This window comes from Sphaeramia orbicularis, chromosome 6, assembly GCF_902148855.1.
Source record: "Sphaeramia orbicularis chromosome 6, fSphaOr1.1, whole genome shotgun sequence".
NCBI classification, from domain to species: domain Eukaryota; kingdom Metazoa; phylum Chordata; class Actinopteri; order Kurtiformes; family Apogonidae; genus Sphaeramia; species Sphaeramia orbicularis.
The window spans coordinates 18,564,039-18,582,746 of record NC_043962.1 but is presented as its reverse complement, the minus strand read 5'-3'; the positions used below and the strand labels follow the sequence as shown (position 1 = coordinate 18,582,746).

Here is an 18,708-nt window from a genome sequence, read left to right as displayed (position 1 = left end):
ATAAAATCAATCTATTTCTTGCCTGGCTCAATATTTGAATTTCAGTGCAACAGAACTGTTTTAATCAATGTGATAAACGGTGTTGTAGGTTAAATAAACAGTCAAACTCTGGCTCTAATTCTACCATTCACCTCACAGGACATCAGCTGTCCCGATACATCAGGTGTCTGTTCTGCCTTTGCTCTCCTGCCCAAGTCCCATGAAGGTGAAGTCATCCACTGTGTAGGAAGATGATCTTAGCTTACAGTGATTGTATTTTCAAGAAGTGTGATTGTTCACAAACCCGAGCATTTGTGTAATAATTGCCTCACAGCAAAAGGGATTCTCACTCCAACACCTCCAAACACCGTGGAAGGTTAATGAAAATAAGCTCATATCATTTACTCTTCTCAGAGATCAGACGGTGCATTCTGCAGAGTATTGTTTACAAGAGGCTGAAGCCGTCTCCATGAGTGGATTATTTCAGCTGTCACAACTCTGAGCACCAGGTGTGAAAAGATGTGCTGTTTTTCTTGAAGAGAGTTTGGGGAAGTTTCTCCCTTATTGTACCATGAGCTCAGCTTATCAGCAACACAAAACAACTTTAAAAGAGGATGGTGAACACTTCTTGGCTGCTTATACAGCAATGCTTTTCTCTCCTTGCCCAGCTGGTAGCTGACTGTGGTTTTATCTCAATGAACTTTGCTTTGTAGTATCATTTTTTAGCCAGCCACCTATAAATGCTTTTGAGAGCTTAACAACGTATTGAATTCTGGCTGCTTTCCACTCTATAATTTCATTAGCTGAGGACATTTTTCTGCTATTTGTCTGCTCAGTTAGGCATTGCAATAAAGTCACACAAGGATTTTTCCACCAATGATTGAATAATCCCCATGACTTGCAAATAAGTCCTGTCCAAAACTCTGATTGTATATTATTACAGAAAGACTGACAGACAGGAGTACATAGACAGTAGCAGTGCAACACTAAACAAACACTAATTTGTCCTGTTAACAGTCACAAAGCTAGTAGACAAGGGCACTGTGTGATGCTTGGAGCCTAATTAAAGGCATACCCTCATAATCAATACTGCCTGTGTGTAGACACAGTGGGGTTTGTAAAAGTATTTTTAGAGAAGCCTGAATGGGCATGTGTGTGTGTCTGTATGGAGTGAGTGCTGAGTGTGCACGATAATACAAACTTTCATTTGTGATTTGTTTCAGCCAGCTGCTTCTTTGCAGATAAGGCATGTTATCCATCATTTTTGACCTTGTAAATACCCTCATTTTGTAAAACTTGTCCCATAAACATCTGAATAGGACTGTGGAGTTGATTGCAAGTATAAAAGTCTTCATGAGACCTATGTTTATGCTGTCTGTCTCCAGAAGCTCTTTGTTTAATGCTAAAGTTAAATTAGAAAAAAGTGAAAGAGGAAAAAAAGTTTGAAAGAAAGTGACATATGGAAGTTTTTGGGGAAAATGACTCCATTGTTTGACATATGCTAAGTTTTCCACCAGTGAAAGTTGATGTCCAGCCGCTCTGTATGATGTCTCTGCAATACCAGTGTAACAAACTGTAAGGGAAACAAAACTAGATGATGGCCTAGGTGATCAGGATTTCTCTGCTGTGGAACAGTAGTAGTCTACTGAGTTGTTTTGTAAAAATAAATATGGAAATAAGTCACTGCCCTTCAGATACATTTCTACTACTTGCATAGAGCCCCCAGTCCCTGGCTCTGTTTCAACTTCCAACCGACCTTACAAAGTTTCTTCCCTCTCTGTTTGTCTTACTCCCAGCAGCTTGCAGCAAAAGTTGTAGCCTCTGGCATTACAGACCCAGTCTTGAATAGTTCCTCCTCTGTCCCTCCAGCTCCTCTGCTGGTTGAACTCTATCAAAGGCCCTGAAACCACACATCCTGTGAGGTGCTGTTTTTTGTGGTGGGGCCAGGGGAGGGGCGCTGTGAGGGGTGGTCAGTAACGAGAAGGAAAACACATAACCAGAGGAAGATGTTTTTCTTATTGCTGTTCAGTGGATACAGTGCAAATCACACAAGCATGGCTGATGTTTCCCATGTGGGTTTTCACTGTGAAATCAGGGTTTTTGTGCACCCCTCTGATGTCAGGCCTCATGCACTCCACTGTGCAGTTTGAGGTTAGCCGTCACTCTTTTATTCTTTTCTGGCACACACATGCTGGCTGGCCGTTTGCTTTGCTGATGGTGTCATCCATCACTGACCCAAGCAAAAAAATAAATGAGGAGGACTCAAACAACATATTGCGAGAAATAAATCTCCCGTCTACCTACTGCAGAAAAATACTAACATATACTTGTATTTGACAGTGATTTCCAAGGTGACCAGATGATGTATGCCAGTGCCTTTGGTCATATGTTTCACAGATGCAGTGAAATAATCATTTAAAAATTTTATTTTTGGATTAGATTGGCACAAATTAGGTGCCTCCCTGATGATATAGTTCCTAATTAATTTGAGGAATTGAATACTTTAATTTATGACCAAAAGTCTGTAAAACAAATGAAATGATCATCAGCACTGCTTTGTGTTAGTAATGATGACCAAACTTCACTATTCTAAATATTAAACCTGAACACATTTGTATTGTTACTCTATGGATTTCCCTCCTTGACATTGTGAAGACAGACAGCGATTGTGATCCATTTAGAACATACTATTTTCTGACAGATGAAGCAAATGTTGCAAAGTGAAAAAGGCAGGTGGTGTCTGCATTATGAACCTTGATTAAAGTGGAAAACTTCAGGAGTATACTCGCTCCTCTTTTGATGTCATGTGGTGTTTATGTTTTAGTTGGTGTTCTTAAAGCAGGGTTGGAACCTGCTGCTGCATTAACATATTTTTGAAGTTCGCAGCTTCCCTTCATCTGCTGATCTGCTCCTGGAGTCATGCAGAGATGGATTAAGCTAATCACCATCCATCTTTGTTTTGTTTTTTATGTTTTTGTTTTTTCTTTTTTTTTTTTTTTTTTTTTGCTGGTATTTGTCTTACCCCCCAGGTTTCCACTTCCTCTCCTGTGGAAATATGATGAATACCTTTAAGACACCAAATGAATTCTTTGTAATTCACTAAAATTGCAGTGATGACCTCAACCTTTCCGAAGAGTCTGAAGGCACACAGGGACAGGTTGTTTCTGCATATAGTATGTAATATAGGGGACTAAGTGGTTTAGTACAGACTTCTGGGAGACTGGGGCTGGTTTCCAAGCTCCAGAACCAGCAGGGTATCCTAAACTCTGCCTTGTCTTGCGTTGAACTTCATTTTTTGTAACATTTAATTATTCTGCATGAGACTTAGACACTCTCAAACTTATATCTGCATTGAGCTGCTTTGTTTTGATTTATGGGAAACAGATCTCAATGTCTTAGAATATACATAAACTCTGCTACTGTGAAAAGATACTAAGGAGAAAGTCAAGGTAGCACAAATTGCAACAGTAAATTCAGAAGCTACTCGTCATGTACAATTGAATGCCTCAATATGTTCCTCTTCTTTTTTAGTTGTAAGTTGACTGGGTGGTCTAGCTTTGTCAGTGACACCTCAGCTTTAGCTGTGTACACTCATCTCACTAGCCCCCCCCAATACTTTCCTCTGACCCAACGGTGCCACAGTGTCCCGTCTGTGGGAACATGTTGTCAACTCAAGCTGGCAGCGGCTCCTGTTGGCTCTGGGCCATGAATCCTAGTCCCTTCCCGACTCTGGTGTCTCCACATCACTGTGTGGGAAGACAGACAAAACGAACATGCTTTTAAAATAGAGGTGTACAGTTGGGAAGAGAGGCAGATGTAAAAACAGATCGGGAAGAAAGACAGCTGTAAAGAGAGACAGACAGTTGTATGGTGGAGCGTCTGGATAGAGGAGAAACATTGAAATGGATAACAGATACAGGTAAGCACAACAGCATGGAGACAAACATTCATATAGTGAGGAATGGAAAAAAATAATTACCCACTCAAATCTAGTTGAACATTCTTATTTGCAGAATAATTGTTAAATCTAACAATCTCAATATTAAGCATTAAAAGTGATGGGATGTAGTTCTTGATCATAACCTGTTGAAAATAATAAGTGTGAATTAGGGCTTGGCAGTCTGGCCAAGAGATCATATGACCATCTTTCGAGGTACAATCATTATCCATGATCTGAATCACAATTTTCACTCCTCTTATAAAATACGGGCAAGTTGCAACCAAACCAAACCTTTCTCTACTTTTCTGGTTTCTGGAGTCTTCAGCTGTATGTGGGGGCTTTTTGTTGTTTTGTGTTTATAAACTTTGCATTTTAGCATAAATTTGGACCCAAATTATTATGATATTTTGACAATATCAAAATGAAGTAACCAAACATGTCCACATTTTTGTGTACATATAGCTGCATAGCTGCAATGTTTCTAGTAATTGTCAGTATACTTTGCCCCATCACCTTTTTGGAATGAACCAATAACATTTTCAGACTACCATAACCCTTATGCATCTGTGTGAATTGGACTCACTGCCTATCAAATTTCACAAGCTGCAGGTGACTGATTTATGGTCATTCTTCATCCTTATATCAACAGTGTCAGAACAGTACATTACACACACTCTACTTGTCAACATTTTAGTGCAGATCAATGGGATGCATAAGTTTTGCTATAAAGATCGCCCAGCCTTAAGTTGGATCTCACTGCACCTCCTGCAAAAAATTATTTAAACTAGAAATTTGTGCTATAGTAGAATGACATGGAATGTCAGAAAAATATTGAAGCTACCAACTACTACCAGTTAATGCCTGCCCAATACCCAATATTTTCTATTCACCTCGGAAGCATCACCACATTCCAGTTTCACTGCAACAGGAAATAAGACTTACGTTGCATTCATAATGGTCTTAAAAAGTTTGCACAAACCCTGGTCATATGCAGTATTAAAAAAGGAAGTTTCAAAAAGTAATTGGTTAATCGATAAATTGTTTCACAGAATAAGTGGATGACTGGTATGTCGCTCCCTCTGGTATATGCTGACATTTTTAAGACTAAACAATATTCATGAAAGTAATTATTAACATTAGCCTACATTTTGCCTTCACTGCTAAATGGAATGATTATAGAGACATTTGGAGGCTGACTATCGAACTGGCTCAGACAGAAATAAACAGCGACATTGGAGAGAAGAGGTCAGGAGATACATGAGGGAGTCAGAAACTAGGGGGGTGGGGAACTTGTAGGTGATGGAGCTGTCAAAATGATTCATATCCCACCACTGGAAATGTTTCAGCAGTCTGCTGTGCATACCTGAAATGTACTGGCCCCCACACAGGTGCAGGCTTCCCTCCTCTACCTGTTTGTGTGTGTAATGAGACAAAGCAGGTGCATTGGTGAGGGGCAGCATTGTATGACTTTTCATTTACATGCTTTTCCCCCCTCTTTGCTGCCTTCTTGGGGCCCATGGGAACAAAGTCAGTATATCCACAGTCTCTTGAAAGCAACCACTCCTTCAAACACTCATCACCGCAGGCCACATAACTACCCTGCCATTCTTTAGGTTCATCTTTCAGAGTTTGTATAATTCAAACCCTTGCCAGCATATGTCTGTTTCCATTTTTTTGTTTACAGTGAGAGGAAGTAAATTTTCCTACAGATGAAAGCATGTGCACTTCCAGTTCCAGATGTTTCTCGTGCACCAGCGTTTTTAAAGGCATTTATCACTTCAGCTGGCCAACCACACAATTTTCATAGTATTGTTACCCCAAACAAACATCCCAACTGTAAGAACTGTAGGCTTGCCCAGCCAAGTCTTTCGCCTGAGGATGGCTTTGTTGAAAGTAAGAGGTAGGCTGTCTTGACATATGAGCTTTAGCCCCTTTATCTCTCCCATCACTAATATCTCCAAACAAAAGCACAAAGGCAGGCCAGATGCAAGGCAAGGTGTCATTTTTCATTTAGATAAATGGAAAAAAGGTTAGGATGTGTTGATACTGTGGGCATGTTCACCGAGGCTTCTTAGACTACATTGTAAAACACATACTATCTCTCATTGTCTTTCTCTCTCATTCACACATAAGAAACCACACCAGTCCCTATAGGGAAGCAGACTGTGCATGAGGGTACAATCTAATAAATAATAAGAAAAGTGGGTAAAGTCTGGCCAAGAAACTGAAAGAGATCAATGTATTTTTCTTTTCTCTGATGTTGATCCACACAGATGCTACCACTTCCTGTCCTTAGTCATGTCTACATTCCTGTTCCTCAGCATGAAGGGGTTAAGGAGCTAAAGTGAAGGGGAGTTGTCATTTCATCCCTCATTTTATCAAAATTAAATTTTTTGAGTATCAAATTCTCCATACCACTAGGCTTGAAAAGTGTCTCTGTAAAGTTTGTAGCCTAGGCCTATTCCTTTGCAATTGACAGCAGCTGTGGCCAGTTTAATTCACTGCAGTTGCAAAGAATTCCATCGGTGACCCAGAGTTACAGCCAGAACATGACTACAGAAACATTTCAAACAGATTTTGCTACACAGTCCACTTTTTGCCTTTGCTTTCCATGCACTGTATGCTCTAAATGATTTTTTTTGAGTTTCATAGTTGTAGAATGTCACATAAGTTGTATGTTTAGCTACATATCTCACAGAAAACTGAATCTTTGGAACAGACTATATGATTAATTAGATGTTATATATGTCACAGTAGAGATTGAAATCCAGTAGGATTCCTAATCCTACTAGGACAGATAGGAATTGTAGTTTGTCCTAGGACAAACTACAATTCCTATCTGTCCTTGTAATCCTACTAGGACAGATAGGAATTGTAGTTTGTCCTAGGACAAACTACAATTCCTATCTGTCCTAGTAGGATTAGGAATCCTACTGGATTTCAATCTCTACTGTGACATATACACTTTGACCCACCATGGGAATCCATTGTTGCTGGTATGAATCCCAGTGGCTTACAGCTGCCGTTATGCAGGCAAGCTACAGACTTTTTTGAGCCAAATGTGAAGTATATATTGAGTGTTTGCACTCAAAGGAGCTTTGTTTTGAGCATTCTCTTTAGAGTGTGCATGTCACTGCAATCACAATCACAAGCAAACCCATACATTAAAGCTGAAGCAGATGCACTGGACATGTCCTTTATTGCAAATCTCAGCTGGACTGTTCTGACAGATCAACACACCAGACTGGTGTCTAGGTCAAACAGAACATTGAGATGTTGACCAGCAGCTGAACAAATAGCCCTGCCTCAGCTCTGTGCTTACTGCTCCCAGCATTCAACTCCTCACTCTCTTATTTAGTTTGGATCAAAATGATTGTCCTACAGGCCACTGTAATGTCAGGGATGATTGATCTTTCTGCTGCTTGCTGTAGTCATCTTGTCTGTGGGGGTTTTGCCCTAGCAACCATGTCTTTTTGGTTAATGTGCTATTTGGTGTAGCTGACACAAATTGGGTTTATTACGTTTCAGTTATAGAACTCAGACATTTCAATGGGACTGACACAGATTTAAGTGTTTATGTTACTCAGAAATTTCTTGGCAACATCCGTTTTTTAACTGCTGGTGTGCATTGTGTTAACCGCCATGGCTGAGCTGTTTCTGAATCAGACTATAAAAACCCATGCACAGGAAGGAACCTGAACTCTTTGGGTCATCCACCCACAATACTCCTGGGTCCAAGAAGAGAAAACACAATGGTTTTTTTCCTTCTTAATCATGTTTGCACCTCCATCTGTAAGATCCGTTTAGCTGTCTGGGAGAAGGTATTACTCATTTGGATAAATCACAATTTCTACAAGCAAGTAGCCTAGCAGTTTATAGTCTTTTTCCCAACTTTGCTGTTACTATGACAAGGAAACTACGGCAGCAGATGAAGAGCTAGAAAATGTCCCTCTTGTTTGTCACTTCACATGAGTAGCACCATACTCCTGTTGGATCATAAAATATCCCAGAGGAAGTTGGTTGAGCTCATAGTGTTTTAAAGAAGCAGAGGATTATGGGCCAGGCTCTTTTCCACTCTGATTTAAAAGTCTCTGGATCACAGTAGCCTACAGTCCCAGCATTGGAACTCTCTCTGTGGTTTTGGAAGCTGCTAACATGTCAGTCAGATGTTGTAATGGGGCCCACATCACCAGCTCTGTAATATTTTGAGATAAAATGCTTTACTAAAGCTGGCAGCAGGCTGTGTGTAGCTTGGCTGTGCTTTATGTGATCGGAAAGAATCTGTGTAGCCTGTACTACACCAGCCGGTCTTGACCAAGTTGTAACTGTTTCTATGACAGTTTTATTTCAACCAAAAATGGGATTTGTCCCCTTGTCAGTGCTTTGTATGCATCTTTGCAGACATGCATAAGTGGGCATTATACACATTAGTGAATACTCCATTAGGGGCTCTGTTTGTCAGTCAAGTTGCCGTACTAGTGATGTAATCTTAGATGACAACCACAAAGGAATCAGTGATACATTCCAGCAGTAATGCCCAGATGTAAGGGGGTGGTAGGGTTCAACCATGTCAGACATACCAAGCACATGATGAGTTCCTTACTGTTCTCACCAACATAATGAAGTCATTACACAACTTCTTCTCCACCATGTGACTCCTATAGCTTTAGTCATTGTGTAATGTTTTTTTTTTTTTTTTTTTTTTTTACAAGCGTGTGTGTGAGACTATGGGTCACAACTTATTGGCCTTAATGACTCATAATGTCATATGAATAAACATCTTCTTTCTGGAAGATGCTGGGGTGCTAGAGCAGGTATGATGTAGGTACTGGTGAGCTACTACTTGATATATTTCTTTAGTTTTTAGATTATAATTATGTTTGCCATCCACAGTTTGATCTGATCTCATTCTAGAAGGATTTCAAAGTAAGTGATAATTTTCGCAGTAAAAGCTGCCTCTATCACACTGTAAACACTAGTCCACTTCTTTTGGTCATATGTCAGTGCTCATCATAGAAGTCCCATGAGTGTCTCCCATCTGATTCTGGTTCTTTTGGTTATAAAACGCTCATTACTGCCTGGTGGCACAGGACTGGTGTAAGTCAGTCACCCTGTACGTCTGACATTCCATGTTCATTAGCTTCTACTTAATGCTGTGGGGAGATAGAGATAGCTACATGGCCAAGATGTTTACAGTGGATAGTAGGGGTGTAATGGCACAGAAAAAAATTTGGTTTGGTACAGGGGTTCAGTACATTTTCAATGTGTTTTTGGTACAGTGAAGGAGTCCAATTTCTTTAAAAAGAGCTTTAAATATAACCAGTCTCCACGAAACAATGTCGGCACACCACTGCTGTTTTGTTGACCCTGTCTCTCTCCATTGACATAACTGACAGGGAATCCAAAATGCTCCCAAATCAGAGACCTTAGAGAAGACGGAGGGTCTTCCAACTCTGGCTTTGTACCTGTGATGCTGCTCTGAGGTTCCATGCTGGTTCACCTTTAGCATGTGTATGGTGCATGTATCGCTTAGACATCCGTCTAGGATATCAAATATTGCACATGAGTTCCACTTGTGGCCATCCTGCTCATACTGTGTGCTAGGGCTGCACGATTAATCGATTTTAAATCGAAATCGGATTTTTTAATTAGGACGATTTTTAAAAAATGGAAATCGTAAAATCGATTTCATCTCTCTCGTGCCTCCGGGCCGCGCGCTTGCGGGCTCCCGTAGGCTCCTCCTCCTATCAGTGACAGCGGTCTGTCACAGAAGTCCATGTAATGACCGGACTTTAAATGTGTTATTGAGCCCGCAGTACTTGCAGCAATGTAAGCCATGGCTTCACGCACGGATCCCGCAACTGAAATAGAACTGCATGCGGATCACTCATCTTACGTTGTCCCGGATCTGTACCGTACTGTCTTCTTCCGAACCGGGTCCGGGTCTCGGGGTCATCAGCCTCAGCAGAGGAGCCCACACAGCCCTGTGCCCACACACATCCACCAGCTCCACAGATAGAATCCCTCCAGCGTGTCCTGGGTCGGTCTGTTCCACGCACGGATCCCCCAGTTTAAATAGAACCACATGTGGATCAGTCATATTAACGTGGTCCATGCACGCACGACCACTGACTAAGTCACTGACTTACATTGGTATCACTTCTGTGGGCCCAGATACCCAGAGAAAAAAAAAAAAAAGAAATACACACATATATATATATATATATATATATATATATATATATATATATATATATATATATATATAATTATTAATTTAGTCCTCTTACTTGCTAAATTTTTCATTCACAAATGTAAGTTCTGTAACACAAAACCAAATATTATTTATTTTTTGAAAGATGTTGAACTTTATTTAAAGCTGTTAGATAAATCTGGAAACAAAAAGGCTGGTATAAAAAAGGTATAAAAAAAAATAAGTATTTGCTCTGATTTGGACATTGTATTATAGTGTATTCCCCCTGGCAAACTTATGTTATTTTCTTGTTGTATACATTGTTTGTATACTCTACTTCATTCAATAAAGATTTAATTAAGAAAAAAACTTCTGTGGGTTCATCTCGTGATACCATCACAGATTTGAGGTCAGAGCAGTGCCTTGCATTGTTGGCTGCTCACGAAAACGACATGCTGACTTCTGTTGTCTTTTGTAGTTTTACCCAAAAATCGAAATCAAAATTGAAAATCGAGTTTTTAGAGGAAAAAATCGGGATTTTTTTTTTTGCCAAAATCGTGCAGCCCTACTGTGTGCATTCCACTTGCGTTCTTCACATAGGCTACATGTGTTTGTTCGGTACACCTCTGTATTGTACTGAAGGCCCAGAACCGAAACGGTTCGGTACAAATGAGTGCACCACTACACCCCTTGTGTATAGAGGAGCATGTTTTGCATCTGGTTTTTCTAAAGAGTATGTTTTGTCATTTAAACTGCACGGATTGTGCCGGTAACTTTTTTGGTACAGGTGTTTGCCATGTGTTGACACAGGCTTCAATCCAACCCTATGTCTCCCACATTCCTGGTCTACTATCACTTTTGTGTGCTTCTCCTCTGTAATACCTAATTTGAGGTTGACTTTGTCAAATAGTTTACTCTGAGTGTTTAGAGCCAAGCTACTGTGCTGTATTGGCACATAATTATATTACTAAGGGCCAAGGCATTTGTTACTGGCAGGAAGACCATCAGTTGATTGTTTAAAGATTCCAAGAGAAAACAGTTGAAGGTAAAGCTTATCACAAAACTCAGCATAAAAAGTCAAGATGTGCAGTAGGAACATCTTTTATTAATATATAATTGCTTGGATGAACTACTAATTTGTGTAACTTTTTCCAGATGTAATACTTTTTTATCAGACGCAAGAACATGACGGGCAGACCCCCCTGTAATTAGACATAGTGGTAGAGCCGTGTTGGATTATCAGAATACTCCAAAAATGTCAGAGGATGATGTACTGTAGATATTCAGATTTTTCTGGCATGTGATCCCTCTCCAGCTGTAATTGAAAACTTGTGCTGTGTTAAAAACTGATTGGCTGTTTCATAATTACCTTTGATGGTATTTATCCTGTCTTGTATCCAACCTCCAGAAGAGGCACAGGCAACTCCCCGAGTCCCAAACCCTATATCTGAAGCAGATGGTGGGGCCGGGCACCCTCCTGTATCGGCCCTCCCCAGGCCACAGCTGCTATTTCAGGTGCTGCTGATGAGCCGCTCTGCATGTGGAAATGCAGCCCTGGGACTGATGTGGTACAATATGTCCCAGATAGCTGCTGGTAGAGACTGTAATCAACTAGGAGAAACTGTAGAAAGTCTCTGAAAGTTTATAGTCTTTTATGGGTGTCATAGAGGAGTACATCGCTGCAGTCAGCTTAAGTAACAGCTTTTTTAGACAGACGGATTCATAGCAAGGTTAATTGGGAGCAACACAAGTGAGCAAGGAAAAATAGGAACTTATGTATCTGGCTGTCTGACAGTGGGTAAGCTGTTTTTACTGAAGCCCTGTTTCCCTCTCAGGAGGTCAACAGTGTGGGTCAGTAACCATCCTGCTTACAAAGCACTTTCTTTGACAATAGAACAGGCCTATCAGGCAAATCAGAAGCCATTCTGAATTGCAACTTTGGACATATTTGTTGCCATGAATGGGGTTATGTGAAGTATGCGATGCGGCCTCCAAAGGAGCAATTGGATAACATCCAGTGTAGAAACAAAAGGGCTTTGGTCCAACCTGATCACCACAAAGACCAAACAGTGCTCTCTCATTGTCTATATCGTTCTGGGCCACATTGACTGGGTGTCCATCAGTCAGCTGGATTTGTTGCTGACAGCTTTATATGTCTTTTTAATTCAGCCAGCTACTGTCCACTCATGTCAAAATGTACCTAATAATTGTTATAAAAAGCCTGTGGAACATTCATCAAATTGTTATTGTAAAATATGAATAAAAGGAGACAACCAGTACCCCTTTAGTGTGATTTGTCCATGTAAAACACAGGTGCTTTCAGCTTGTCTCACCTTCCCACTTTAAAGGAGATCACACAGGGTTTTGATGTCCTCTTCACACACACTCTCCCCATAATCATATCCCCCAGCACAGAGGCCCACCAATGTTTACCATATAGATGACCTCAGAATGACAGGAATGCACCATATAATAGTAGGGGACCACTTGATATGGCAGTAAGGTAGAACTGTCTTCAGGAAAAAAAATGCCAACAGTGCTTTATTTAAAAAGAAAACAAAACATTAATAATCCTTCATTTGTCTGATGTTGTGTTTTGTGAGAAACAAGATGGCTGATGTTGCCTGCAGCAGGGAATTCAAGGTCATAATTGAAGGCAGACAAACATGATGTGGTTTACATGCTGTATGACAAAACAGCAGGAAATCTGGGACATTTCGTTTTTTCACTTCTGTTGCTCAGCTAACTACAGATGTACTGTAAAAATCAAACTTTCTGTTCAGTGTCAAACCCAGTTTTGTTTTTCTCATTATTACACTGTACAGTATATCTTGCGTGCTATAATGAAACTGTCAAATATAGAGTACTGTGCAAAAGTCCCAGGCAACCTTAGCTTTGTTGTTTTTGCAGAGGTTTGATGGGTGTTTTTTTATTTCTACCAAAAAAATATGCTGGAAATATGTGCACAGTATTGAAACACACACACACACACACACACACACAAACACACACACACGCAAACAACTGCAGGTAAAATCAGTATTTAGTGTGACCTCCATTTGGATTCAGTAACTCTTCAACTCTCTTGGGTTGACTGTCTGGATGTTTTCTTAAATAATCTTGTGTTATATTACACACTTTCAGAATGCCCCAGAGGCTTTAAGGGTCTTTTATCCTTTTCTCTGTCTAGATGATCCCATATGGCCTCCACAGTATGCATATTTTTCTCTGAAATACATGACCACACGTGTGCTTCTCAGTTTTTGTAATAATATATGAACAACTGGAATGTACAGTAAATATGGAAACAGTATTAAAAGCAAAAATGCATTTCAGAAAAAAAAAAAAAATGAAGTTGGAGGCTGACAGGAATGCTTTCCTACACAGAAAAGCACATTTGGATATGGAAAAAAATCCAGATTAGTGTACAGGAAAGACCAAGCAGGAAAATAAAAATGCATTTTCAACTATATCTGGCTGACTGGAGATATGGCTCTGCTTAAACTCTGTTGTCACTGCAATTTTTTAGAGAGTTTCTAAAGCTGGTCGTACTTTCGGCAAGTACCAGACCTGTAATTTTCTCTGACAGGTGGATGCCTTGTAGCATTAATTCCTCCATACGTCAAGTTGGTACAGCTTCAGTGGCCACTGTTTGATTTGGAAAATGAATGATTTAATGAGTTTCTGTGTGCAGCCATGAATGTAATTGTGTTAAATGATCCAGTGCACTCCTTTGTGTCAGTGCCATGGTAGCTTTGTTTTAATCCCCATATCCACTGAAGATAGAAGCAATTGTAAGGTTTACTCATTCATCAGAAAGACCTATTGGAGTTTAATGCACTCACATTCATCTTCTTAGTGCTTGTGGCAGTCTCCAAGTTTCATCAATGTCTTTTAATGTTAAAGTTTTGAGTTCTTGATTGTAGTCAGACCTCTTAGTTTGCTGTCGAAATCCCACGTCCACTTTAATGATGTTTGTGGTTGAGTGTAACTGCTGTGATAGGCATTCATTCAGATTTAGTATTGCAGAGGCGCCTCCCTTGTGTCCCGTCTGTCTGTAGCTAAGTAGTTTATATCCTTCTGAGAGCCAGATGGAAGTTGTTGCTCTGAGAGAATACAAATAATAATCAACAGTTTCTAATCGATGCAGCATATATTGTCAATTTATCAAGATTGCAAGCAGATTTAATGCCGTTTAATGGCAAAGAGCCTATTTTATTTAATTCGATTACTCCATTAAGGGCACGTGCATCAATGCATGCCAGTGTGCATTCACAAATGCAGCTCTGCTCCCCTTTTTGACTGGAAGGGTTTTAATGCAGTCAGCAGTTGATTGGCCATTAAGTAGCTTGACAAACTGAACTATTGATGGTCTCCTATAAAGGCTCTCAGGGATCTTTTGGATTGTAGACATTTGTTGCTGTCTAATTCAACTTCAAATACATCATAGTTTTTCCTGTTAGTGAGAGTTTTCATTAAGCAGTAGGCACATTATTGATAATTTGACCAAGCAAACATTTTTACTTTCATACTTTCTGGCCTTCTTTAGCATGTAGTTCTTGTGATGTTCACTACAAAAGCAGAAGTTCTCTGAAAAATAAGCAAGAGATGTTTTCTTCATCTTTATAGCTCATTAGGTAGTCAGAGTTAGTGTGTGATATTTCCACAAACAGTTACAAGACTACACATAAAAATGCTGTAATATCAATACTTAATCACACTTTGAAACTCTATGAACTGCAAGTTGAAGATTTAAGTATAGATGTGTCCAGAAGGAAAATAGTTGTCAGTTCCCAAATTACAAATTAGAGGGTTTTTTGCATTAGAAGAGTCTTGTAAAATGCATGGAAAACCATTCTTTATCAGAAATTTTAATACAAGTTTGTACATTTACAAACAGAAGATGTCAGAAGTAAAGAAAGAAAAGCATGGTATGCGTTTTAAATTGGCTGATGAACTAGTGATTCAGACATCTGGAATCAAACTGGAAAATTTTTGGAAATCTTTTAATCTACACTGAGTAGTATCTACAAAACAAGAACTGTTCACTCTCTTTGGCGATGGTCTTTTTGCAAACAAAGAATGCATTCAACACTGACTGTATATCTGTATGTATGATCCTGTATCACACTTGTTTTAATACCCTGTGTGCATCAAGTATGTTTGCATATGCATTTATATGTTTATGCGCTGAATGTAAGTGGACAAATTACCTTTTGTTTAATGTTTCACATTTTGTCACCACAGCAGTTATGTTCTTACCGTCATATCTTGCATGTTGTACCGATAATTTGTGAAGGCATGTTGCAGCCTTAGTGTTCTCTGCTGTTAAGATGAGGGATCTTTCTCTGCCCTTCTCCGCTGGTGTCCATGTGGCTCTAAATCACCTCATTAATCTGTTTCCTCTGCTGAAGATGTCTGGCCCAGGCTACCTTCCATTAGGAGAAATCCATTATACACAGCCCTGGCCAGACAGGACACACAGAGGAAACAGTTTGTGTGTGTGTGTCGTTGTGTGCATACATGTGTATTTTAGATCCTGTTTGTCTTGTGGGTGATGTTAATGTAAATGAGGGGAACTTTGCCAGGCGTGATTCCTCCGAAGGACCTCAGAGGGTAAATTACCTGCACATACAGCTTGTTTAAGTGAGGCCTGTTGTCACCCTTGTGCTTTTTTAAATGGCTTGTGGTTTCAGTCACAGGCACTGATGATGAGGATGTTTCTGTGTGTGTGTGTGTGTGTGTGTGTGTGTGTGTGTGTGTGTGTGTGTGTGTGTGTGTGTGTGTGTGGGTATGTGTGTGGGTGTGTGTCTCTGTGTGTGTGTGTGTGTATTGCTGCTCTGTGCTATAGCGCTAGTTATAGTGGGAATTGGGTTCCATTCATCCTGGAGTTATTTTCAGCTTTAATGAAACACCTGAGACCATGTGTGTCGCCATCCTTATATCTCTACAAGCATCCAGAGACCCATAACTACAGGATAATGAGCTGCATGTGGCTGCACTGTAGTACTCAGATGTACATGCGTTTTACCCCTATCAGTAGATTTTTGCTGTGTCTTTGTTTCTTGGTTGAGCCTTATCCCTCGTATAACTCAACATTATTACTTTTTAAAGATTTTAAGCTTCCCATGTTTTATGACATCCTTTAGCTGAGTGAAAAGTAGGAATACACAAAATATACTGTGATTTATGTGACAGTTATTGAAACTAATCAAGCCGTCAGGACTTTAAGCAACAGATTAATAAGTGAATATGAATGAAACAAATGTTGACAAATAAAAAGCATATCTAAACTAGGCCTTTTAAGGGAACTTTAAAAGAAGTTAATGAATAAGCAGAAATGTCTCAGCCACATAACTAAAAGTAGCCGAATTAGCCAGTTTAGCTCAATGACATCCAACATCCAGATGTTGGATAAACAACAAGATCTACCTGTAAATGTTGTCTAGTGCTCACCTGTGGGTTTGTTTTCATTCACAGAGATCCGGGCTCAGTTGGTAGAGCAGCAGAAATGTCTGGACCAGCAGACGGAGATGAGGGTCCAGCTGCTGCAGGACCTCCAGGATTTCTTCAGAAAAAAGGCAGAGATTGAGATGGAATATTCCAGAAACCTGGAGAAACTGGCTGAACGCTTCATGGCAAAGACTCGCAGCACCAAGGATCATCAACAGTACAAGTGAGTAGATTCTGAGTCTTTCTCTATGCTTAGTATTTAAATTATAGTGTTGTGTTTTGTTTTGTTTTTTTTACTACATGTCTGTGGTTCATTTACAAGTCTTTGGTCTGAGAGTGTTCTTTGAAACAGACTGGAATTGTCATCCTTAGTGCACTGGTCTCATTTATTTACAAAAATGAAACCTTATTTGATTTTGGCTGCCAGATGGAACTCATACTAGATTTCAGTGTAATGTTGATGGGATCGCGAGGTTCTAATTTGATTACTGTGCTGCTTAGCTTTATCAGTCATTTCATATTCAGGCAGGAAAATAACCCAGTTGTGCTTATTTTTCCTTCCTTAATTTATGTATCAGTTGTTGTTACATGAGTGTATTACTAGTATCTTGTGCTTTGAAAGTGCAGTTCTGATTCATGGCCCTCAGACATAAATTTGATAAAATCTGTCCCTCTCTAACCCTGCTATTATGTCCATTAATTGTACAGTGTGTCTTTGTTAAAGGTCACATTTTTGTGGTCTACAAATTCCCCACTTATATAGCTGAGGATAACTCACTACAGTATTATATTTTACACTTCTTTACATTTCAACTGTGGAGATCTGTGAATTTCCTTATTTCTGACCTTTGGTTTGGAAACCATTGGACAGGTGTCTAAAGACGGAAATAGAAGACTGCATATGAATACTTATCCTGTATTTACCAGGCATCCTTACTTTCTGAGGACACAATCCTTTCATTTTTTTCTTTTGCCATCTGTCTCCCTTTTCAGCTCTGTCTCTATTTTCACGGTGCATCACAGTTCGACTCTGCATGCTGTAATTTTTGGCCTTATTACACTGGTCCACACATGGAAAAAGCAGACATTAGCATATTGTTTGAACTTGTGGTGGGAACAAAAATAAGATGTATGTTTGCCCTCACCGTCTGCAAATAGACCTCTCTCTCTGTCTGAGGCTCCAATGGCTCTAGCAGCTGTGTGTACCCTTATGTGTAACTGTGGAGGGGACTGTGGTATGGCACTCTGTGGTTTTCATCGCGTGATGTACAGTCTGGTCACTTCATTCACAGGGTGAACCTTTGGCAAGTGCTTAGGAGCATATTTCTTAAGTAAATATAAAAGGTCTGAATAACATTAAAAACCCTCCAGTGGGTTTTAAATCACGTGGCCTATATTTTTGTATCCACATAAACAACACACATACAGTAAGGCCTCTGTGTTCTATATCCTTTAGGCTGTTTTTATTGGACAGATTTGTATGTGGTATTTTTTTTTTGTTTTTAAAATGTGAATTTTCGTTCTGTCTCTGCATTCAAATGACAGGTCGACTTAGTGAAGCAGCAGAATGGGTAAGTAGCATTAAAATGAGCGGCTTAAACTGGGTAATTAGTCTAGACAAGCTGCATATAAAAGGGTGCCACTGGAGCTGCATTTGTGAATCTGGTTTAAATAACTCATGTGGAGACAGGTTGGCAATAGGCTGTCATTTTTACTCAAACATACATGAATAAACAATAACCAAGGCATGTTAAGTTTGCAGTCGTCTCCAGTTTTTGCCTAATTTAGGGTTTCATTTCACTGTAGACTTAAAACTATTAGTAGTTGAATGTCTAAGGAATTGACTTAAATATATATTTGAGGAGTAATAAGTATTATGCACATCCATTCAACCTTTAGTGTACTGATAAATGTATAACTATAATAAAATGGAAAAGTTTAGTTTAGTGGTATGTTTGAGATAGAGATGTTTGTAATATGATTTTATATTGCAGCGATGGAATATATCATTAAACAATAGTTGACTTGGACATGGTTTAAAATACTCCTACTGTTCTTCATCACGTTTGAGTTTTTTTTTCTTGCTGTTGTTGGGAAAATGTCAAACTAGCAGTTCCTGTTCAGAATTATGCTGCTCAGACTG

General features: G+C 39.6%; 1 protein-coding gene across 3 annotated transcripts in view; it reads left to right on the top strand.

Moving 5' to 3' along the window:
- srgap1a (SLIT-ROBO Rho GTPase activating protein 1a) overlaps positions 1-18,708 on the top strand; it is an 83,272-nt gene that overhangs the window by 14,372 nt on the left and 50,192 nt on the right. For 2 of the 3 annotated variants that reach the window (XM_030135749.1, XM_030135748.1), the window contains exon 2: positions 16,593-16,788. In XM_030135749.1, the coding sequence (XP_029991609.1) occupies positions 16,593-16,788 (196 nt within the window). Of the gene's footprint in view, positions 1-3,759; positions 3,899-16,592; positions 16,789-18,708 lie in introns of those variants that run through there. The other variant, XM_030135750.1, reaches the window with a different exon arrangement.